Genomic DNA, 14,621 nt, shown 5'->3' with positions numbered 1-14,621 from the left:
GCCTTGTTTCCACGGAGACTGAAGCATGTAAGACTCAGACATTTTACATAGCATGTGGCATTGAGGATGTCGAGGCAGGAGGATTGCTTCAATCCGGAAGCCAGCATGGGCTACATATTGAGACACGCCCCCCCCAAACAAAATCGAAAGCAAACAGAAAGTCTGGGGTTCGCCACTCCTCCCCCATGATTTCCAACTGACTTATATTATTTCTAAATTCAACCTTCAAAGTTTACTTAAGGTGGGAGGCTAGGCTAATGGATTTCATTTCCCACTACACATACTCAGAAACCCTAGTTGTCCCATTGATTTTTGTGGTAGTGGGGATATAACCAAGCCCCTGAGGAAAGTTCTACCACTGAGCTACATTCTGGCTCTTGCTTTTTTGTTTTTTGAGACAGTCTCATATATCTCAGGCTGGCTTTGAACTCATGATTCTCTATCCAGATGCTTCTAACTCCTGAGGGCTGTGATTATAGATGGATGTGTGCACCAAATGTGCTAGAAAGTATTTTCTAAAACAAAACAAAAAACAAAACACATCTGGGAAACTGGTCATGGTGGCACATCTATAATCCCAGCATTTACTTGGCAAGTGGGTCCCTAGGAGTTTAAGGCCAGCCTGAGTTAATTAGTTCCAGATTAGCCTGGGTTAGGATTCTGGCTCAGGCACTTGTACCTACATGAAAACACACACACACACACACACACACACACACACACACACACACACACACACACACACACAAAATTAAAAAATCCTCAGGGGTTGGAGAAATGGCTTGGTGGTTCTTCCAGAAGATCAAGGTTTGATTCCTAGGAAGCACATGGCAGTTCACAACTGTCTATAACTCCACTTCCAGGGGATCCAATGCCCTCTTCAGGCCTCTTCTGATATCAGGCATGTATGTGAACAGACACACAAAAGTCATCCATACACAGAAAGAAATCTTTAACAAAAATGTGACTTAGGGGCTGGAGAGATGGTTCAGCAGTCAAGAGCACTGACTGCTCTTCCAGAGGTTATGAGTCCAAATCCCAGCAACCACATGGTGGCTCACAATCATTTGTAATGTGATCTGATTCCCTCGTTTGGTGTGTGTCTGAAGACAGCTACAGTATACTCATATACATTAAATAAAAAATATAAAAAGTAGAAATGTTTAAAAAAGAATGTGATTTAGGCCTCCCCTCCCCTAGCAATTATTAAGAACCAATTATTAAATCTGGGGTCCCCCCTCTCAGACAGGGTCTCACTACATAGCCCACCAGGCTGACTTTAAATTCAGAGATCCACCTGCCTCTAAGTGTGGAGATTAAAGGCTTGTACCACCATGCCCAGTCTAAGGGCCCCGTTCCTCTTTTCTTTCACCCATCCATTCTTTCTTTCAATGTGCATTGGTGTTTTGTAGGCATGTATGTCTGTGTGAGGGTGTCAAATCACATGGCGCTGGATTACAGACTATTGTGGAGTGCCATGTGGGTGCTGGGAACTGAACCTAGGTACTCTGGAAGAGCAGCCAGTGTTCTTAGCCACTGAGCCATCTCTCCAGCCCCTGGGCTCTGTTTCTTTTCTTTCTTTCTTTCTTTCTTTCTTTCTCTCTTTTTTTTTGGAGCTGGGGACCAAACCCAGGGCCTTGTGCTAGGCAAGCGCTCTACCACTGAGCTAAATCCCCAACCCCCTGGGCTCTGTTTCTTAACCTCAAGTTAAACCTCTTCCTCCAGTTCTTTTGAGAGTTCACTTTTTGATCCTTTACTGCCTTCTACACAACACCCAAGCCCAGTTAGAAAGTACAGAGCAGCATGTTCAGTCCAAGGAAGTCAGATTCTAACTCACTGCTCCACCTCCTGACCCCATACACTACACTTGCACATCTGTGTGTGCATGTGTGCACACCTATCCCTGAAGTTCCCCCTTCAGGAGCTGTTTAGAGAGTCCAGAGTTTGGATTTTGCCCCTGCCCCCTTTTCTGAGATAATGTCTCATTTAGCTCAGGTTGGCATCAAGTTTCCTGTGAAACCAAGAATGACCCTGAGCTTGTGATCCTCCTGAGTGCTAGGGTTACAGGTATGTACCACCATGCCTAGTTTATAGGATGCTGGGGCCTAAATTCAGGGCTTCTCACTTGCTAGGTCTGCCCTCTACCAACTGAGTTACACCCCCAACCCCCAGCGTTCCAGAGTTTGGATTTTATAACTATGCCAGTGAGATGTCTTTGAAGGCATTTGGGATGGAAGCCTGAAACACGAGAAACAGAGAGGCCAAGGTAGTGACTACAGAGACAGAAAAGGGCATGAATATCAACAGCAGTTGGGGAGGAAGAATGCAGCAGGACTGTGAGCCTGGCTGAGGACTGGGGTAAGGTGATAGATCAGGAGTTTATAACTGCCAGTGGGATGAAGGCCTGGAGGAGGCCCTGATGGCTCTATTCACTGAGAATGAGTAACCTGCAGGACCTTCGGGTAAACCTGGAGTTCAGCTGTCTCTATAGTTCCGAGGAAACCAATCAAGATTGGAGCCAGGAATACTAGTGCAGGCTTGTAATCCATCCCAATAGTTGCGGGCAGGTCATTAGTTGAGACTATCTATGCAGGGTGCATAGCATAGCCTGTCCTCAAAAACCTAAAAGACTAGTGGGAAGAGTGGGTGGTTTGGCCTGAATGACAAAGCAACTCAAAGAGGTAGGAAAACCAGGGGATTTGGAATACAGGGGAAAGCCTACCTTGGCTGAATGGGCCTTTCTAGAAGCCCTCAAACACCTATCCCTGATAGCCCAAACTATACTGCAGAGACAACAATATGGACATTTCTACCCTCAAGGATGCTATGTTGGGAAGCAGGAAACTCTGAACTGAATCTGGGCATGGAGAGACAGGAATGAAGTATTTGTCTCGGAAATTACTGTGAGCAGAGTGGTTCCATTTTCTGGGGGCAGTACTTTCTGGCTGTGTCATCCAGCAGCAAGTCACTTAACTACCTAAGTATTGGTCCTCTTTGGGTAGAGCTTCTGGCAAGTCTACAGGAAGAGAACTTGCTGTCTTGATTGTTGGGGTGTGTATGCTTGTGTTTACTGGTGGCAAGCAGGGCAGAGTTCAGAGTAAGTAGACAGCGTTATGTCACTGGGGCAATCTGAGGCTACAGCTTGGTGAACCGGGGCTGCTGAAAGAGATGGCCCTGGATAGTGGCCAAAAGAACTGAGAGTTAAAAGCGCTCAGGCCTAGGGGTTTGGAGCCCATTAGCCATACACTTCCTGAGCTTTAGAAACTCGGAATTCAGCACCCAATAAAAAAGACTAGGCTTTCCCAGGGAAAGTCGCCCGTGAGAAAGTCTTTCAGGGATCAGTTCTCAGTCAGAGATGGCACTCCTTGCACCAGGGCGGAGTTGAGCTCCAGATGTCGGGGCGTACACATCTGGAGGATCACGTGGCACAGCCTCAGTCCCCTTCCTGCCAACGCTGCATTTGGCTCAAGCCCGGGTCATGGCTGCCCTTGGGACCCTGAGCTGACAGTCGGAGTGTCCTGCGTTTCAGGGACTGTGACTCCACCCCCGCGGTCAAGCGTGAGTTCTGGGGTCCCAAGGACCAAGGTCAGAGGCAGGGAGGGGTAAAAGGTAGAAGGGACCCAGCCTTGTTGCACTGGGTTGGGGGCTCTAGAGGAGAGACCTGCATCTCCCTGGCAAGCCTTGGGGGATCCTTTCTGGGCTGGAGCTGAGGTTAGAAGCTGAACTTTTTGTCCCTTAGGCTGCTGCGGTGGGGCAGGCCCAGAGGTCGACAGAGTGGATGAAGGAAGGATAGAGGACCCCGGGAAGGGCGGGGCTGGACATGAGGAGGAGGCCGCGCCTTTGCCGGGATGCGTGGCTTACGCTGTTGCTCAGCGCCGCCCTCGGACTCCTGCTCTATGCGCAGCGCGACGGGGTATCCCCCACGACCAGAGCACCACCAGCGCGAGGACGACAGCTCCCGCGGCCTACTCCTGGTCGCCGAGCACTGGAGCTCCCCAACACCGCCCACGCGGCCCCGCCAGCCTACGAAGGGGAGACCCCGGTGCCACCCACACCTACGGACCCCTTTGACTTCCGCAGGTATCTGCGCGCCAAGGACCAACGGCGCTTTCCGCTACTAATTAACCAGCCGCGCAAATGCCACAGCGACGGCGCATCTGGCGGCTCGCTCGACTTGCTCATCGCAGTCAAGTCTGTGGCCGCCGACTTCGAGCGGCGGGAAGCCGTTCGCCAAACTTGGGGCGCCGAGGGTCGCGTGCAGGGGGCACTCGTGCGCCGAGTGTTCTTATTAGGCGTGCCTAAGGGGGCGGGCTCCGGCGGGGCAGGCACGCGGACGCACTGGCGCGCCCTACTGGAAGCTGAGAGCCGAGCTTATGCAGACATCCTGCTCTGGGCTTTCGAAGACACCTTTTTCAATCTAACGCTCAAGGAGATTCACTTTCTATCTTGGGCCTCAGCATTCTGTCCGGATGTACACTTTGTTTTTAAGGGCGATGCAGATGTGTTCGTGCACGTGAGGAACCTGCTGCAGTTTCTGGAGCCGCGGGATCCAGCCCAGGATCTTCTTGCAGGTGATGTGATTGTGCAGGCAAGGCCGATCCGAGCTAGAGCCAGCAAGTACTTCATTCCCCAGGCTGTGTATGGACTGCCGGTTTACCCTGCCTACGCAGGTGGTGGTGGGTTTGTTCTTTCGGGAGCCACACTCCATCGCCTAGCTCATGCCTGCACGCAAGTTGAGCTCTTTCCCATAGATGATGTCTTTCTGGGCATGTGTTTGCAGCGCTTGCGGCTCACACCTGAGCCTCATCCAGCATTTCGCACCTTTGGCATCTCCCAGCCTTCGGCTGCACCACATCTTCGAACCTTCGACCCCTGTTTCTACCGAGAACTGGTGGTAGTGCACGGGCTATCTGCAGCTGACATTTGGCTTATGTGGCGCTTGCTGCATGGGCCTCAGGGGCCAGTCTGTGCACACCCACAGCCTGTGGCAACAGGTCCCTTCCAATGGAATTCCTAGCTATCTCTCACGATATCAAACCTCTTACTCAGCTCCAGGACAGAACATGAAAAAGTCCAAAGGGGTTTTCTATGAGTTTATGGCTTTTCTTCAGATCACTCAATGTGTAGTAGTGCTAAGCCAACGAGATAGCCAGGGCTAAGGTGGTGGTCTGTGGTTTGACCAGCACAGAAGCTGGCACACTTAAATATTAGTAGTCAAGAGCACCATTGTGTGTGCCAGCTGGGGCTCGGCTTTTCAGGATGTTTAGGATGATAAAAACACAAGTTGATCTACCCATGGCCAAACCTCACAGCCATTTTCCTTTAGTTATTAGCTTCCTTCCTTCTCTACATTGGCTTCCCATTGGCTTTATCTTATCTGTCCCCTTTGAGGTCTGGTGATAGAGCTAACTAACCCTTCAGGTCCAGGTTTGCCTGTAGCATGAGGGATGGGGCCATGATGTGTGTCATGTGATCCATCCCCTTCCCAGAAGAAATCCTAAGATTCCTCCACTATAAAAATTCCCATATTCTTCAACCACAACGTCGAGGAAACCGACAGTTCACATTTTAGTACAAACACCCCAGCACATGGCAGCATATGGCAAGCTGTCAGTGAGGTGCTAATTTATTGGATCGGGATGAGGAAGTCTCCTCTGTTCAAGAGGATGGGGACAGTCCTGGCTACCCTGACAGTGAGATATGCAGGGTCTCTGGCCAGATGAAGGTCCAAATGGGAAGACACCTGTCAATCAGTCATGGGAGTGCCACACAGGCCTGGCTGTAGGTACAGGAACCATACAGACAGCTGGGGCAGGTCCCCTGCACATTCATCATGAACTATACAAGATGAGGCTGTACATGAGTTAATTACAAAAGTCATTATTTACAAAAATCTGTACACACATTTGAAAAACTCACAAAATTGTCATCTATGTATCACAAGTTGCTAGACCAAAATATTAAAAATGGGATAAAATTATATGTTTCTCTTCTCAATTCTTTTCAAAAGGATTACTATTTTAAAGCACATATATGCTATTTCTCATTAGCAAGACCCATTAAGAAACCAAGCAGCCTAGTGTTCCTTGAGCCCCTAGGCTTTAAACCAAGTAGCCAGGCCAGTGCCCAGAACTAGGGCAAGGAGCTGGCCCACAGTGCATAACAGAATGCTGTAATGTAACAAAAGGAGGAAGGTGTCTTTGGCTAACACTTTGGCATTAAATAAAAGAGGCAAACAAGATGGAGACATGCAGCCCTGTCAGCCAGGTTGGACCAAGAGACACAGGTGACCTTAAAGGCTGGCTCCCAGAGCAGCAGTGGGAACCAGGCCTGGTACATACCTGGGAGAAAACTGTATTTCAACCACTTGGGTATGCCACCTGGGCATGGCAAGGAGCACTCACACAGAAGAAACAGGAAAGGGCAGTGGGCCACACCAGCCACAGCCAGCTCATCAAGTAACTAAAGTGGATGTAGTGCAAATATTGCAACCAAGTACTACTGACATGCTATACATCTGCTCTGCTCACCTTAAGGTGAGCACATGGCAATGTCGGGCCAAAAGCAGGACCCTGTTCTCTCCTAGGTACAGGTCCTTAGATAGAGAAAGAGCCCCGTCTTCCTCATGTGCAGGACAGGGCTGGCGTGTCCTTTATTACATGTTAATAAGAGAGCCCTCATCCAGGCTCAAAGTTTGTGCTTCTCTTTGCAGACTGTGTTCTCTCATGGCGACAGCAGGCTTTGGACAGCTGGGTCCTCTGTCCCAAGGCAGAAAACTCAGCCTTCCAAACCCAAAGTCCCACAGCCCTTCAACACTGCCAAGGTGCCCAAGAAAACACACAGGGTGGTGGCACAGAGACCCACTGAGCTGGATGTGATGCACAGTTCCATGGACAGAGGGAAAACAGTGAAGTCCTTAGGGCAGCTCTGCTGTTCTCAGGTGGGCACCAGGCCTAGGGGGGCCATACAGGGTCACTGAGGCAATGTGGTTGTTCTGCATGACCTGGTATATAAGAGAACAGCAGGTCAAGACTTCCGTGGACTGGGTGGGCTAGAAGGTACACACATGGCGTGCTTCACACAGGCCCGGGTCCTGCATTTCCTCAACCACAAACTTCATGTTAGTGGGGCTTACTCCTGCTCAAGGTCTACCCATTCTTCACAGGACACATGGCTTTTGTAAAACCTTGTATCTCGTATCCACAACTGCAAAAGCCTGGGGCCACTGATCCATGTAGCCCTCAAGGATCAGCACACCCACGTTGAACATACTTGCTTTGAGGTTCCTGCTCCCTGCTGTACTGCTTATTAATAAATAAAGGCATCACTGATAGGCTCATCCTGTTGGATATAGTTGTCTTCAGGTTCTGACCCCAGATTTCCTCAACCTATTTTTTTCTCTTTATTTACATTATTATTAACTTTGTATTTGGCAAGGGGTATGAATTTCCCACAGTATACATGTAGAGATCAGAGAAGAACTTTGAGGACACTGTGCTCTTTTACCATGTGGGTATCAGGAACTGAACTCAGGTTCTCAGGACTGGCAGTGAGCACCTTTACTTGCTGAACTACCTCTCTGGTTCCCTAATCATCATATCTGAACTTTTACACAGTAGAGATGAGGAAGGATTCACCTGTTCAGCATGACTGTTACTGTTATGTTAACCCACAATTCCTTAATCACTTGCTTGGCCTTGCTACAGCCACAAAGCCCTTAGCAGCTTATTTGGCTTCTAGGACTCACCTCAAAGATCATCCGCTGAAGACCAAAGCAGAATGTAGAGCCAAATGGGTTGGTGTTATTTGGGGATGAGGATCTGAAGCCAGAGAATCCAGAATTAGAGAAACAAAGGTCAAGCGGCAGAAGGCCCAGTTCCTTTTGGGATGCGGGTTACAGGCCAGTGGGCCCTCATGACAGAGTGTCTGACTCCTCCATAGGCCCTAAAGGTGAAGTGGTAAGAAGTGGCTTCTCTTAACTCTGACTCAAAGATCAAAGAAAGCTGCTGTGCAGCTAGTTTTTCACAACACAAATTGGGTTTACCTGGGAAGAGGACACCCTTGCTGAGGAACTGCCTCATCAGACTGGCATGAGGGCATGTCTGTGGGGTATTTTTAGTGAGTAATGTAGGAGGGCCCAGCCCACCTTGTATGGTGCTACACTTGGGCAGGGTTTAGTGTTGAGTTGTAAGCTGTATATAGCTAGTCATGGTGGTGCAGGCCTTCAATCCCACCCAGAAGGCAGGAGTGCATGGATCTCTGAAAATTCAAGGCCAGCCAGGCCTACACAGAAAGAGACCCTCCCACCCCCAAGCTGAGCAAGCCAGGGAAAGCAAGCCAGTAAGTGGCTTTCCTCCATGGTTCCTGCCCTGACTCCCCTCAACGATAGATTTTAATCAGACTGTGCAAGCCAAATAAATCCTTTTCTCCCCACAGCAATAGTGATCAAACTAGGACAGTTACTACAGAACTGAATAGGGTGGTAAGAAGTCAGGGAAGGTGCTGGAGAGATGGTTGGCTCAGTGGTTAAGAGCACTGATTGCTCTTCCAGAGGTCTTGAGTTCAATTCTCAGCAATCACATGGTGGCTCACAGCTATCTGTAATGAGATGTGAAGCCCTCTTTTGGTGTGTCTGAAGACAGCTACAGTGTACTTATATATAATATATAATAAATAAATAAATCTTTAAAAAGCAGCAGTCAGGGGCTGGAGAGATGGCTCAACGGTTAAGAGCATTGACTGCTCTTCCAGAGGTCCTGAGTTCAATTCCTAGCAACCACATGGTGGCTCACAACCATCTGTAATGAGATCTGATGCCCTCTTCTGGTGTGTCTGAGGACAGCTACAGTGTGTTCATATACATAAAATAAATAAATAAATCTAAAAAAAAAAAAAAAAAAAGGCAGTCAGGAAGGCCCCCTGGAGTGAAAGGGCACTTCATGGCAGCCATAAGGTTAGAGACTATAGCAGGTGGCAGACTTGATGGGAAAGGAAAGCTGAAGGTAGGGAGCCAAACAACTGCTTATTCTGAATTCTGAATAAGGGGTGAGGACCCATAGAGATAGGGCAGGGGGAGAGGAGATGTACCAAGGGCAATCTCTCACAGTAAACATGAAGAACAGCCCAGGGCTGACATATGCAAATATACTACACTGAGCGGGATCCCTAGCCCAGAAACTTATGTAGCTTACATGAGCCACTCACTGCTAGACTTCCCTGAGCAGATACAGCAACCTCCCACTTACCTGTGCAAGACAACCGGCTTTTCCACAGGATGGCCCAGAAGCTCCTGGATGCTGTCCCACTGCAAAAAGGATAGAGGCAGCATGGGTCAACAAGGACCCAGACACAGTTGTGACTGATGTACTGCCCAGAAAACATGGTCCTAGACATGCCCACCTGGTACTCAGACTACCAGGCAGGAAGATAAGAGCTTACCTTGCTGTAGGTTGTGCATATTTCGGTTTGACCACCTGCATTTTCTGGAAAGAGAAGATGGTGCAGGCTGGGTTAAGTTGGCCGTGGTTACCTATAGGTCTGGCCACAGGCAGGATCCAGACTAGCCACTCTTTGTGCTATGGCTGGAGCACACAGGGAGCAAAGGCAGGTTGGTTCGAAAAATGTGGAAAGCAAAGGGAGACCAACTGCATTTTATGTGAGCTACACTAGCTGGCAGTCAGTGGGCACAAAGGATGTGTGAGGCACACTGGATGATACTCTGCCCACTAGCCAATAGTCCCAGTCACAAGAGAAGGAAGGCCTTCATGGCCTCCAGAACAAAGGACCCATCCCAGAGGAGCTAAGGCTCTAGGGAGAAGACAGTGAGCAAGGACATTACCGGCTCAAGAACTACACTCTGCTGGCTTCTCCACCTTCTTAATACAGTACATCCCTTTAACCTGAGGGGACTCTTGACTCACCTTTCTTTATGGCTAGTGGGATCTTGAACTCACAGCGGTGGTAACTAGAAAGAAGACAGACAAAGCTAAAACCTGTTTCTTGGGAGGCCCAACCACTCTTATATCTCTACTCTGTATCCCAGAAAAGCCAGAGCCTTACGTACCTGCCCAAAGCCCTGGCTGGGATTTTTGACAACATTCACTGGGGGAGGCCCAACTCAAACACTGAAGCCAAACAGAAAAGGACACGGCTTTCAGGTCTAAAACGACAACTAACTATAGCTAGTAAGATAAAGGTTTCTGGCTGGGCGTGGTGGCTCATACTTGTAATCCCAGAAGTAGGAGGCTGAGAGATAAGGATTGCTTTGAGTTTGAGGTCAATCTGCCTTATATTGTGCCTACCAGACCAGAAAACAGTTTCTGACTGTATCTTCTACTTGTAAACTAAGAACACACAGATGTACTGGGCAGAACACATTAGGCACTCAGCATACATTTACTTCCCAGAAGCCAGAAGAGTCAGGTAGAGTTGTGAGTGTCACTCAATGGTAAAGATCTGACAGCCCACTCAAAGCACTGGGTTCATCTGCCAGCACCACAACCCAGGGGAAGAGTGGAGATAAATCTACCACTCAGCTCACCTAAGGTATACTCACATGTTAAAATTATAATGCCCAGGGTAATTGGTATGCAGGACAAACTTCTTCACTTTGTGTGTATTTGCATCAAACAGGATGTCCTGACAAAGAAAACAAGATGGTCAAGTGTGCAAAGTTACCAGGGCAGGTCAGGGGTCTTCCCAAGAGAATTCCTACTTGGAGTCTTCGATCAGAAGAACACTAGAAACTTCCTTTCACACATTCACAGAGGCCTTAACTAGGCATCTTTGGTGGAGGGGCCTGGCAGGAACATCAGGGGTTATAGCTCCATTGCTTGGCAACTTAAAACAGCCAGGGAAAGGAAACCTTTTTTTTTTTCCTAGTGGGACCTAGAACTTTTTACTAAAAGTCATAAGAAGATTCAGGGCACTTCACTCTTGTAAGGCTCAGACTATGCAAACACTATGACCAATCAGACCCCCAGCTTCCATAAAAATCGACAAGTAATTTGCCATTCAACAGAACTTTTTACCAGTAGTATTCTAAGCTGAATTTGATGTACCTGCTCATTTCTTCTTGTAAGTTACTAACTTTCCTAGTTCTTGGTGACTAAGGCCGGGGACCTCAGGGTTATTTCTTACTCTGTTTCTTAACCAATAGCCAACAACAGGACACAGCCTAAGGTATCCATTCTCGCCATCTTTCTCACTGTCCTCACTGTTCCTTAAACTCTGACTATATATCAGCCCCATTCTCTCCTGCTGCCATCCTGCCCTCAGAAGTCTGTCCTCACAACACCCCCTAAGGATTCCTGACTTGTGTTTGGCCTTTTCCATGTAGGTATACACAGTCCTCCCCCGAGACCCCGAATCTACTTTAATGCCTTTAGACTTCAGAGCATGGAAAACTCAAAGCTATTTCTGAAGATTCATGGTCTAGCTGTGCATAGTAACACATGCCTGTAGTCACAGACAGGAGATGACTGCAAGTCTGAGGCTAGCCTTGGTTATACAACAAGACCCTGTCTTAAACAAAAGTTAAAAAAAAAAAAAAATGACTGACGGCACAAGCCAACTTTGCCCTGAGATATTCCTTCTGGTACATTTATACAATCGTTTCTCAAACATGCATCCTGTCCACCAGCCAGACTGCCAACATCAATGGCAGCCACCAAGTCTATCTAGCCTAAGGTCCAGAACATATAGCTGCATTAACATCTCTGGGGTACATGCATATACAGCCATCCAATTAGACAAGATGGATGAAGCAAAGAAGTGCAGGCCGACAGGAGCCGGATGTAGATCGCTCCTGAGAGACACAGCCAGAATACAGCAAATACAGAGGCGAATGCCAGCAGCAAACCACTGAACTGAGAATAGGACCCCATTGAAGGAATCAGAGAAAGAACTGGAAGAGCTTGAAGGGGCTCGAGACCCCTTATGAACAACAATGCCAAGCAACTAGAGCTTCCAGGGACTAAGCCACTACCCAAAGACTATACATGGACTGACCCTGGACTCTGACCTCATAGGTAGCAATGAATATCCTAGTAAGAGCACCAGTGGAAGGGGAAGCCCTGGGTCCTGGTAAGACTGAACCCCCAGTGAACTAGATTGTTGGGGGGAGGGCGGCAAGGGGGGGAGGATGGGGAGGGGAACACCCATAAAGAAGGGGAGGGAGGAGGGGGATGTTTGCCTGGAAACCGGGAAAGGGAATAACACTCGAAATGTATATAAGAAATACTCAAGTTAATAAAAAAAAAACATCTTTGGGCTAGTCCTCTAAAAATACAAAATGTTGTATGTATTATGGGATACTTCCCCAGTTTAATGTGGTGTTTTTCACATTCCTCACATGTGAAGGATTTTCCTCAGGACAGAAGGCAAGATGTATCTGGTATCCCAGTGTTCCTCAGGAGCAGGAATCACTATAGTGGGATCCCAGAATCCATGAAAAATAAAGCCAGGCACAAGCACGAGAAGCAAAAGTTCTCTGACTCCCAGAAGGTCACACAGGCACCTGAGGGCACCCTGCCTGTGCCAAAAGAAGTGAAACTCTCTAAGTTATTACACTTACCACTCCAAGAGTGAAATAGTTAAAAAAGTAGTCATTGCACTTGGATGGAACTTGTTTATGAGGGGAAGGAGAGTGAATTTTCATCTGTTGGAAGGAAAAATAACAAATTAAAATCCCTTTAAAATAGTTTCTAGTTAAACTAGACATCGTGTGCCTTAATTGTGTAAGCTTAAGGTGTTGGATGAGTTAAGACTGGGGAGCCCGATCTGTTAATATGGACACATCTCCAAGTGACAGAGACAGCGTCATTAGACCAGAGGGTTACCAAAAAGTTTTTACTTCAAGTAGAACAGACTCTCTGTGGAAACCTTATTTATGGACACTAAAGTATGGGTGAATAGAGAGACTGACTATTCACACAGTAAGTATCTTTCCCTACCTTGTCTTCAGATTTATAGAAGACTTTGTGTGGAGAGCCAAGCATGCTAAGAACATCTTGGCAAGAATCACCAAAATACACCGCACGCTCAAATACTCTCATTTTGGCATCTGCCAATACTCCGGGTCCACAACCTGCAGACAAGGGAGAAGATGGTTCTGATCAGAGCTGAAGACACTGCAGCCCCAGAGGTTCTGAAAAGCTAGCAGCTTATCAGGAATAGCCAAAGGGCAAGGCTGTATTCAAATGTAAATGCCAGATCAAGAGGGCTTAATTAAGCAAGACTTTGAGAAGTTACTCTTTCAAAATTGTGCCAGGGATTCTGGAGAAAAATTATTCACCAAATCCTTAAGTATTTATTTTCTTTCTTTTTTATCTTTAACATGTATTTCTTTCAGGGCCTGGTGGTACACACCTTTAATCCCAGCACTCAGGAGGGTTTCTCTACACCTTGGCTGTTCTGGAATTCTCTATAGACCAGGCTGGCCTTGAACTCAGGGATCCACTTATCTCTGCCCACCAAGTGCTGGAACCAAAGGCCTGCGCCACCAGACCCAGCATTTTCTTTTGCTTTTTGAGACAAGATCTCATATAACTCAAGGTGGCCTCAAACTTGCAAAGGAGTCAGTGATGACCTTGAAATACTGATCCTCCTGCCTCTACCATCAGTGCTAAGATTATACAGGCATTGTGATAACACACTCAAGTTACCCTATAGTTCTTTATTACCTATCACGGGCTAGAACACTGTGCTAGTTGTTGAGGAAATTCTGGAGAGTAAAACTTCCTATCTTTCCCAGAAAGGTCTACTGTTTACATGGATGTGGTAAAATCAGAAGCCGTGGGTATTATGAACATGAATAAAAATCAAACTTGTAATCCTTCTATCTCAGCCTCCAGAGTGCTGGGATTAAAGGCATGCAGTACCACACCTAGCAAGAGGTACTTTTTAAAATGACAACATCAACTGTCTCCAGAAGAGGAAGAATGACGTATATCAGTTCACTTCCTAACCCTACAGAAAGTCTGACAGTGTCTCCAACCCAGGGAATAAGAGCGTTGTCAGTTAAAGAGGCAAACCAGGAAGAAAAATGACAATAAAACCATTCCGATGTATCAAGAATTTACTCTTTGGTCCATAAAAATGGAGAAGTGCTTGCAGCTTAATTGGCAGGCACAACGACGCTCTGCATTCTGTGTGGGGAAAGCACAGACAATATTTTATCCAAAAATTTAAAAGTAGCTAAAGTTGAGAAAAGCCTCCATTTCTGGTGTCATGTCAACAAGACACCACTTTCTTCTGCACAGGGCATTACATCTGTCCAAACTTTTTCATGTGTAACAATCACTTGATATATTTGAACATCAGAGAACCCAAATCTGAAATAACTGAGTTGTCCAACTAACTCAATTCTATTCTCAGTCACCAACTCTTCTGGAGATAGGGTCTCACTATGCAGAACAGGTTGCCCTTAAAGCTCATGATTCTCTAGCCAAAGCCTCCCAAGTGCTAGGATTATAGGTATGTGTTACCACACCTGACAGCATACATATTCTGAATGGCAAATAAAGGCTGTTTAAATTAATCAGGTCTAGGAAAAGTCTAATGCTTATGTTTTTAATGTCAATAAATACTGCAGCTTAGGGTAGCCTAAGTGACCTACCTGC

At 47.2% G+C, this 14,621-nt stretch overlaps 2 protein-coding genes across 9 annotated transcripts in view; one reads left to right on the top strand and one right to left on the bottom strand.

Annotated features, from left to right (window-relative positions):
• Phaf1 (phagosome assembly factor 1) overlaps positions 1 to 14,621 on the bottom strand; it is a 39,531-nt gene that overhangs the window by 5,252 nt on the left and 19,658 nt on the right. For 2 of the 7 annotated variants that reach the window (XM_063277774.1, XM_063277773.1), the window contains exons 7-14: positions 12,954 to 13,087; positions 12,575 to 12,658; positions 10,556 to 10,638; positions 9,921 to 9,964; positions 9,439 to 9,482; positions 9,246 to 9,304; positions 7,748 to 7,820; positions 5,567 to 7,003 (exon numbers count right to left, since the gene is read on the bottom strand). In XM_063277774.1, the coding sequence (XP_063133844.1) occupies positions 6,917 to 7,003; positions 7,748 to 7,820; positions 9,246 to 9,304; positions 9,439 to 9,482; positions 9,921 to 9,964; positions 10,556 to 10,638; positions 12,575 to 12,658; positions 12,954 to 13,087 (608 nt within the window). In that variant the 3' untranslated portion in view covers positions 5,567 to 6,916. Of the gene's footprint in view, positions 1 to 5,566; positions 7,004 to 7,378; positions 8,599 to 9,245; positions 9,305 to 9,438; positions 9,483 to 9,920; positions 9,965 to 10,555; positions 10,639 to 12,574; positions 12,659 to 12,953; positions 13,088 to 14,621 lie in introns of those variants that run through there. The other 5 variants (XR_005496611.2, XM_039097463.2, NM_139040.2 and 2 more) reach the window with 4 other exon arrangements.
• B3gnt9 (UDP-GlcNAc:betaGal beta-1,3-N-acetylglucosaminyltransferase 9) lies at positions 3,423 to 5,980 on the top strand. 2 transcript variants are annotated; one of them, NM_001400948.1, is made up of 2 exons: positions 3,423 to 3,558; positions 3,740 to 5,980. In NM_001400948.1, the coding sequence occupies exon 2, from the start codon at positions 3,821 to 3,823 to the stop codon at positions 5,015 to 5,017; it is 1,197 nt and encodes a 398-aa protein (NP_001387877.1). In that variant the 5' UTR covers positions 3,423 to 3,558; positions 3,740 to 3,820; the 3' UTR covers positions 5,018 to 5,980. The 2 variants fall into 2 exon arrangements, with proteins under 2 accessions (NP_001387877.1, XP_008770779.1); XM_008772557.4 differs by having other exon boundaries at positions 3,443 to 3,585.

This window comes from Rattus norvegicus, chromosome 19, assembly GCF_036323735.1.
Source record: "Rattus norvegicus strain BN/NHsdMcwi chromosome 19, GRCr8, whole genome shotgun sequence".
NCBI lineage: Eukaryota > Metazoa > Chordata > Mammalia > Rodentia > Muridae > Rattus > Rattus norvegicus.
The sequence above is the reverse complement of the archived record's forward strand: the minus strand, read 5'-3'. Positions and strand labels throughout refer to the sequence as shown.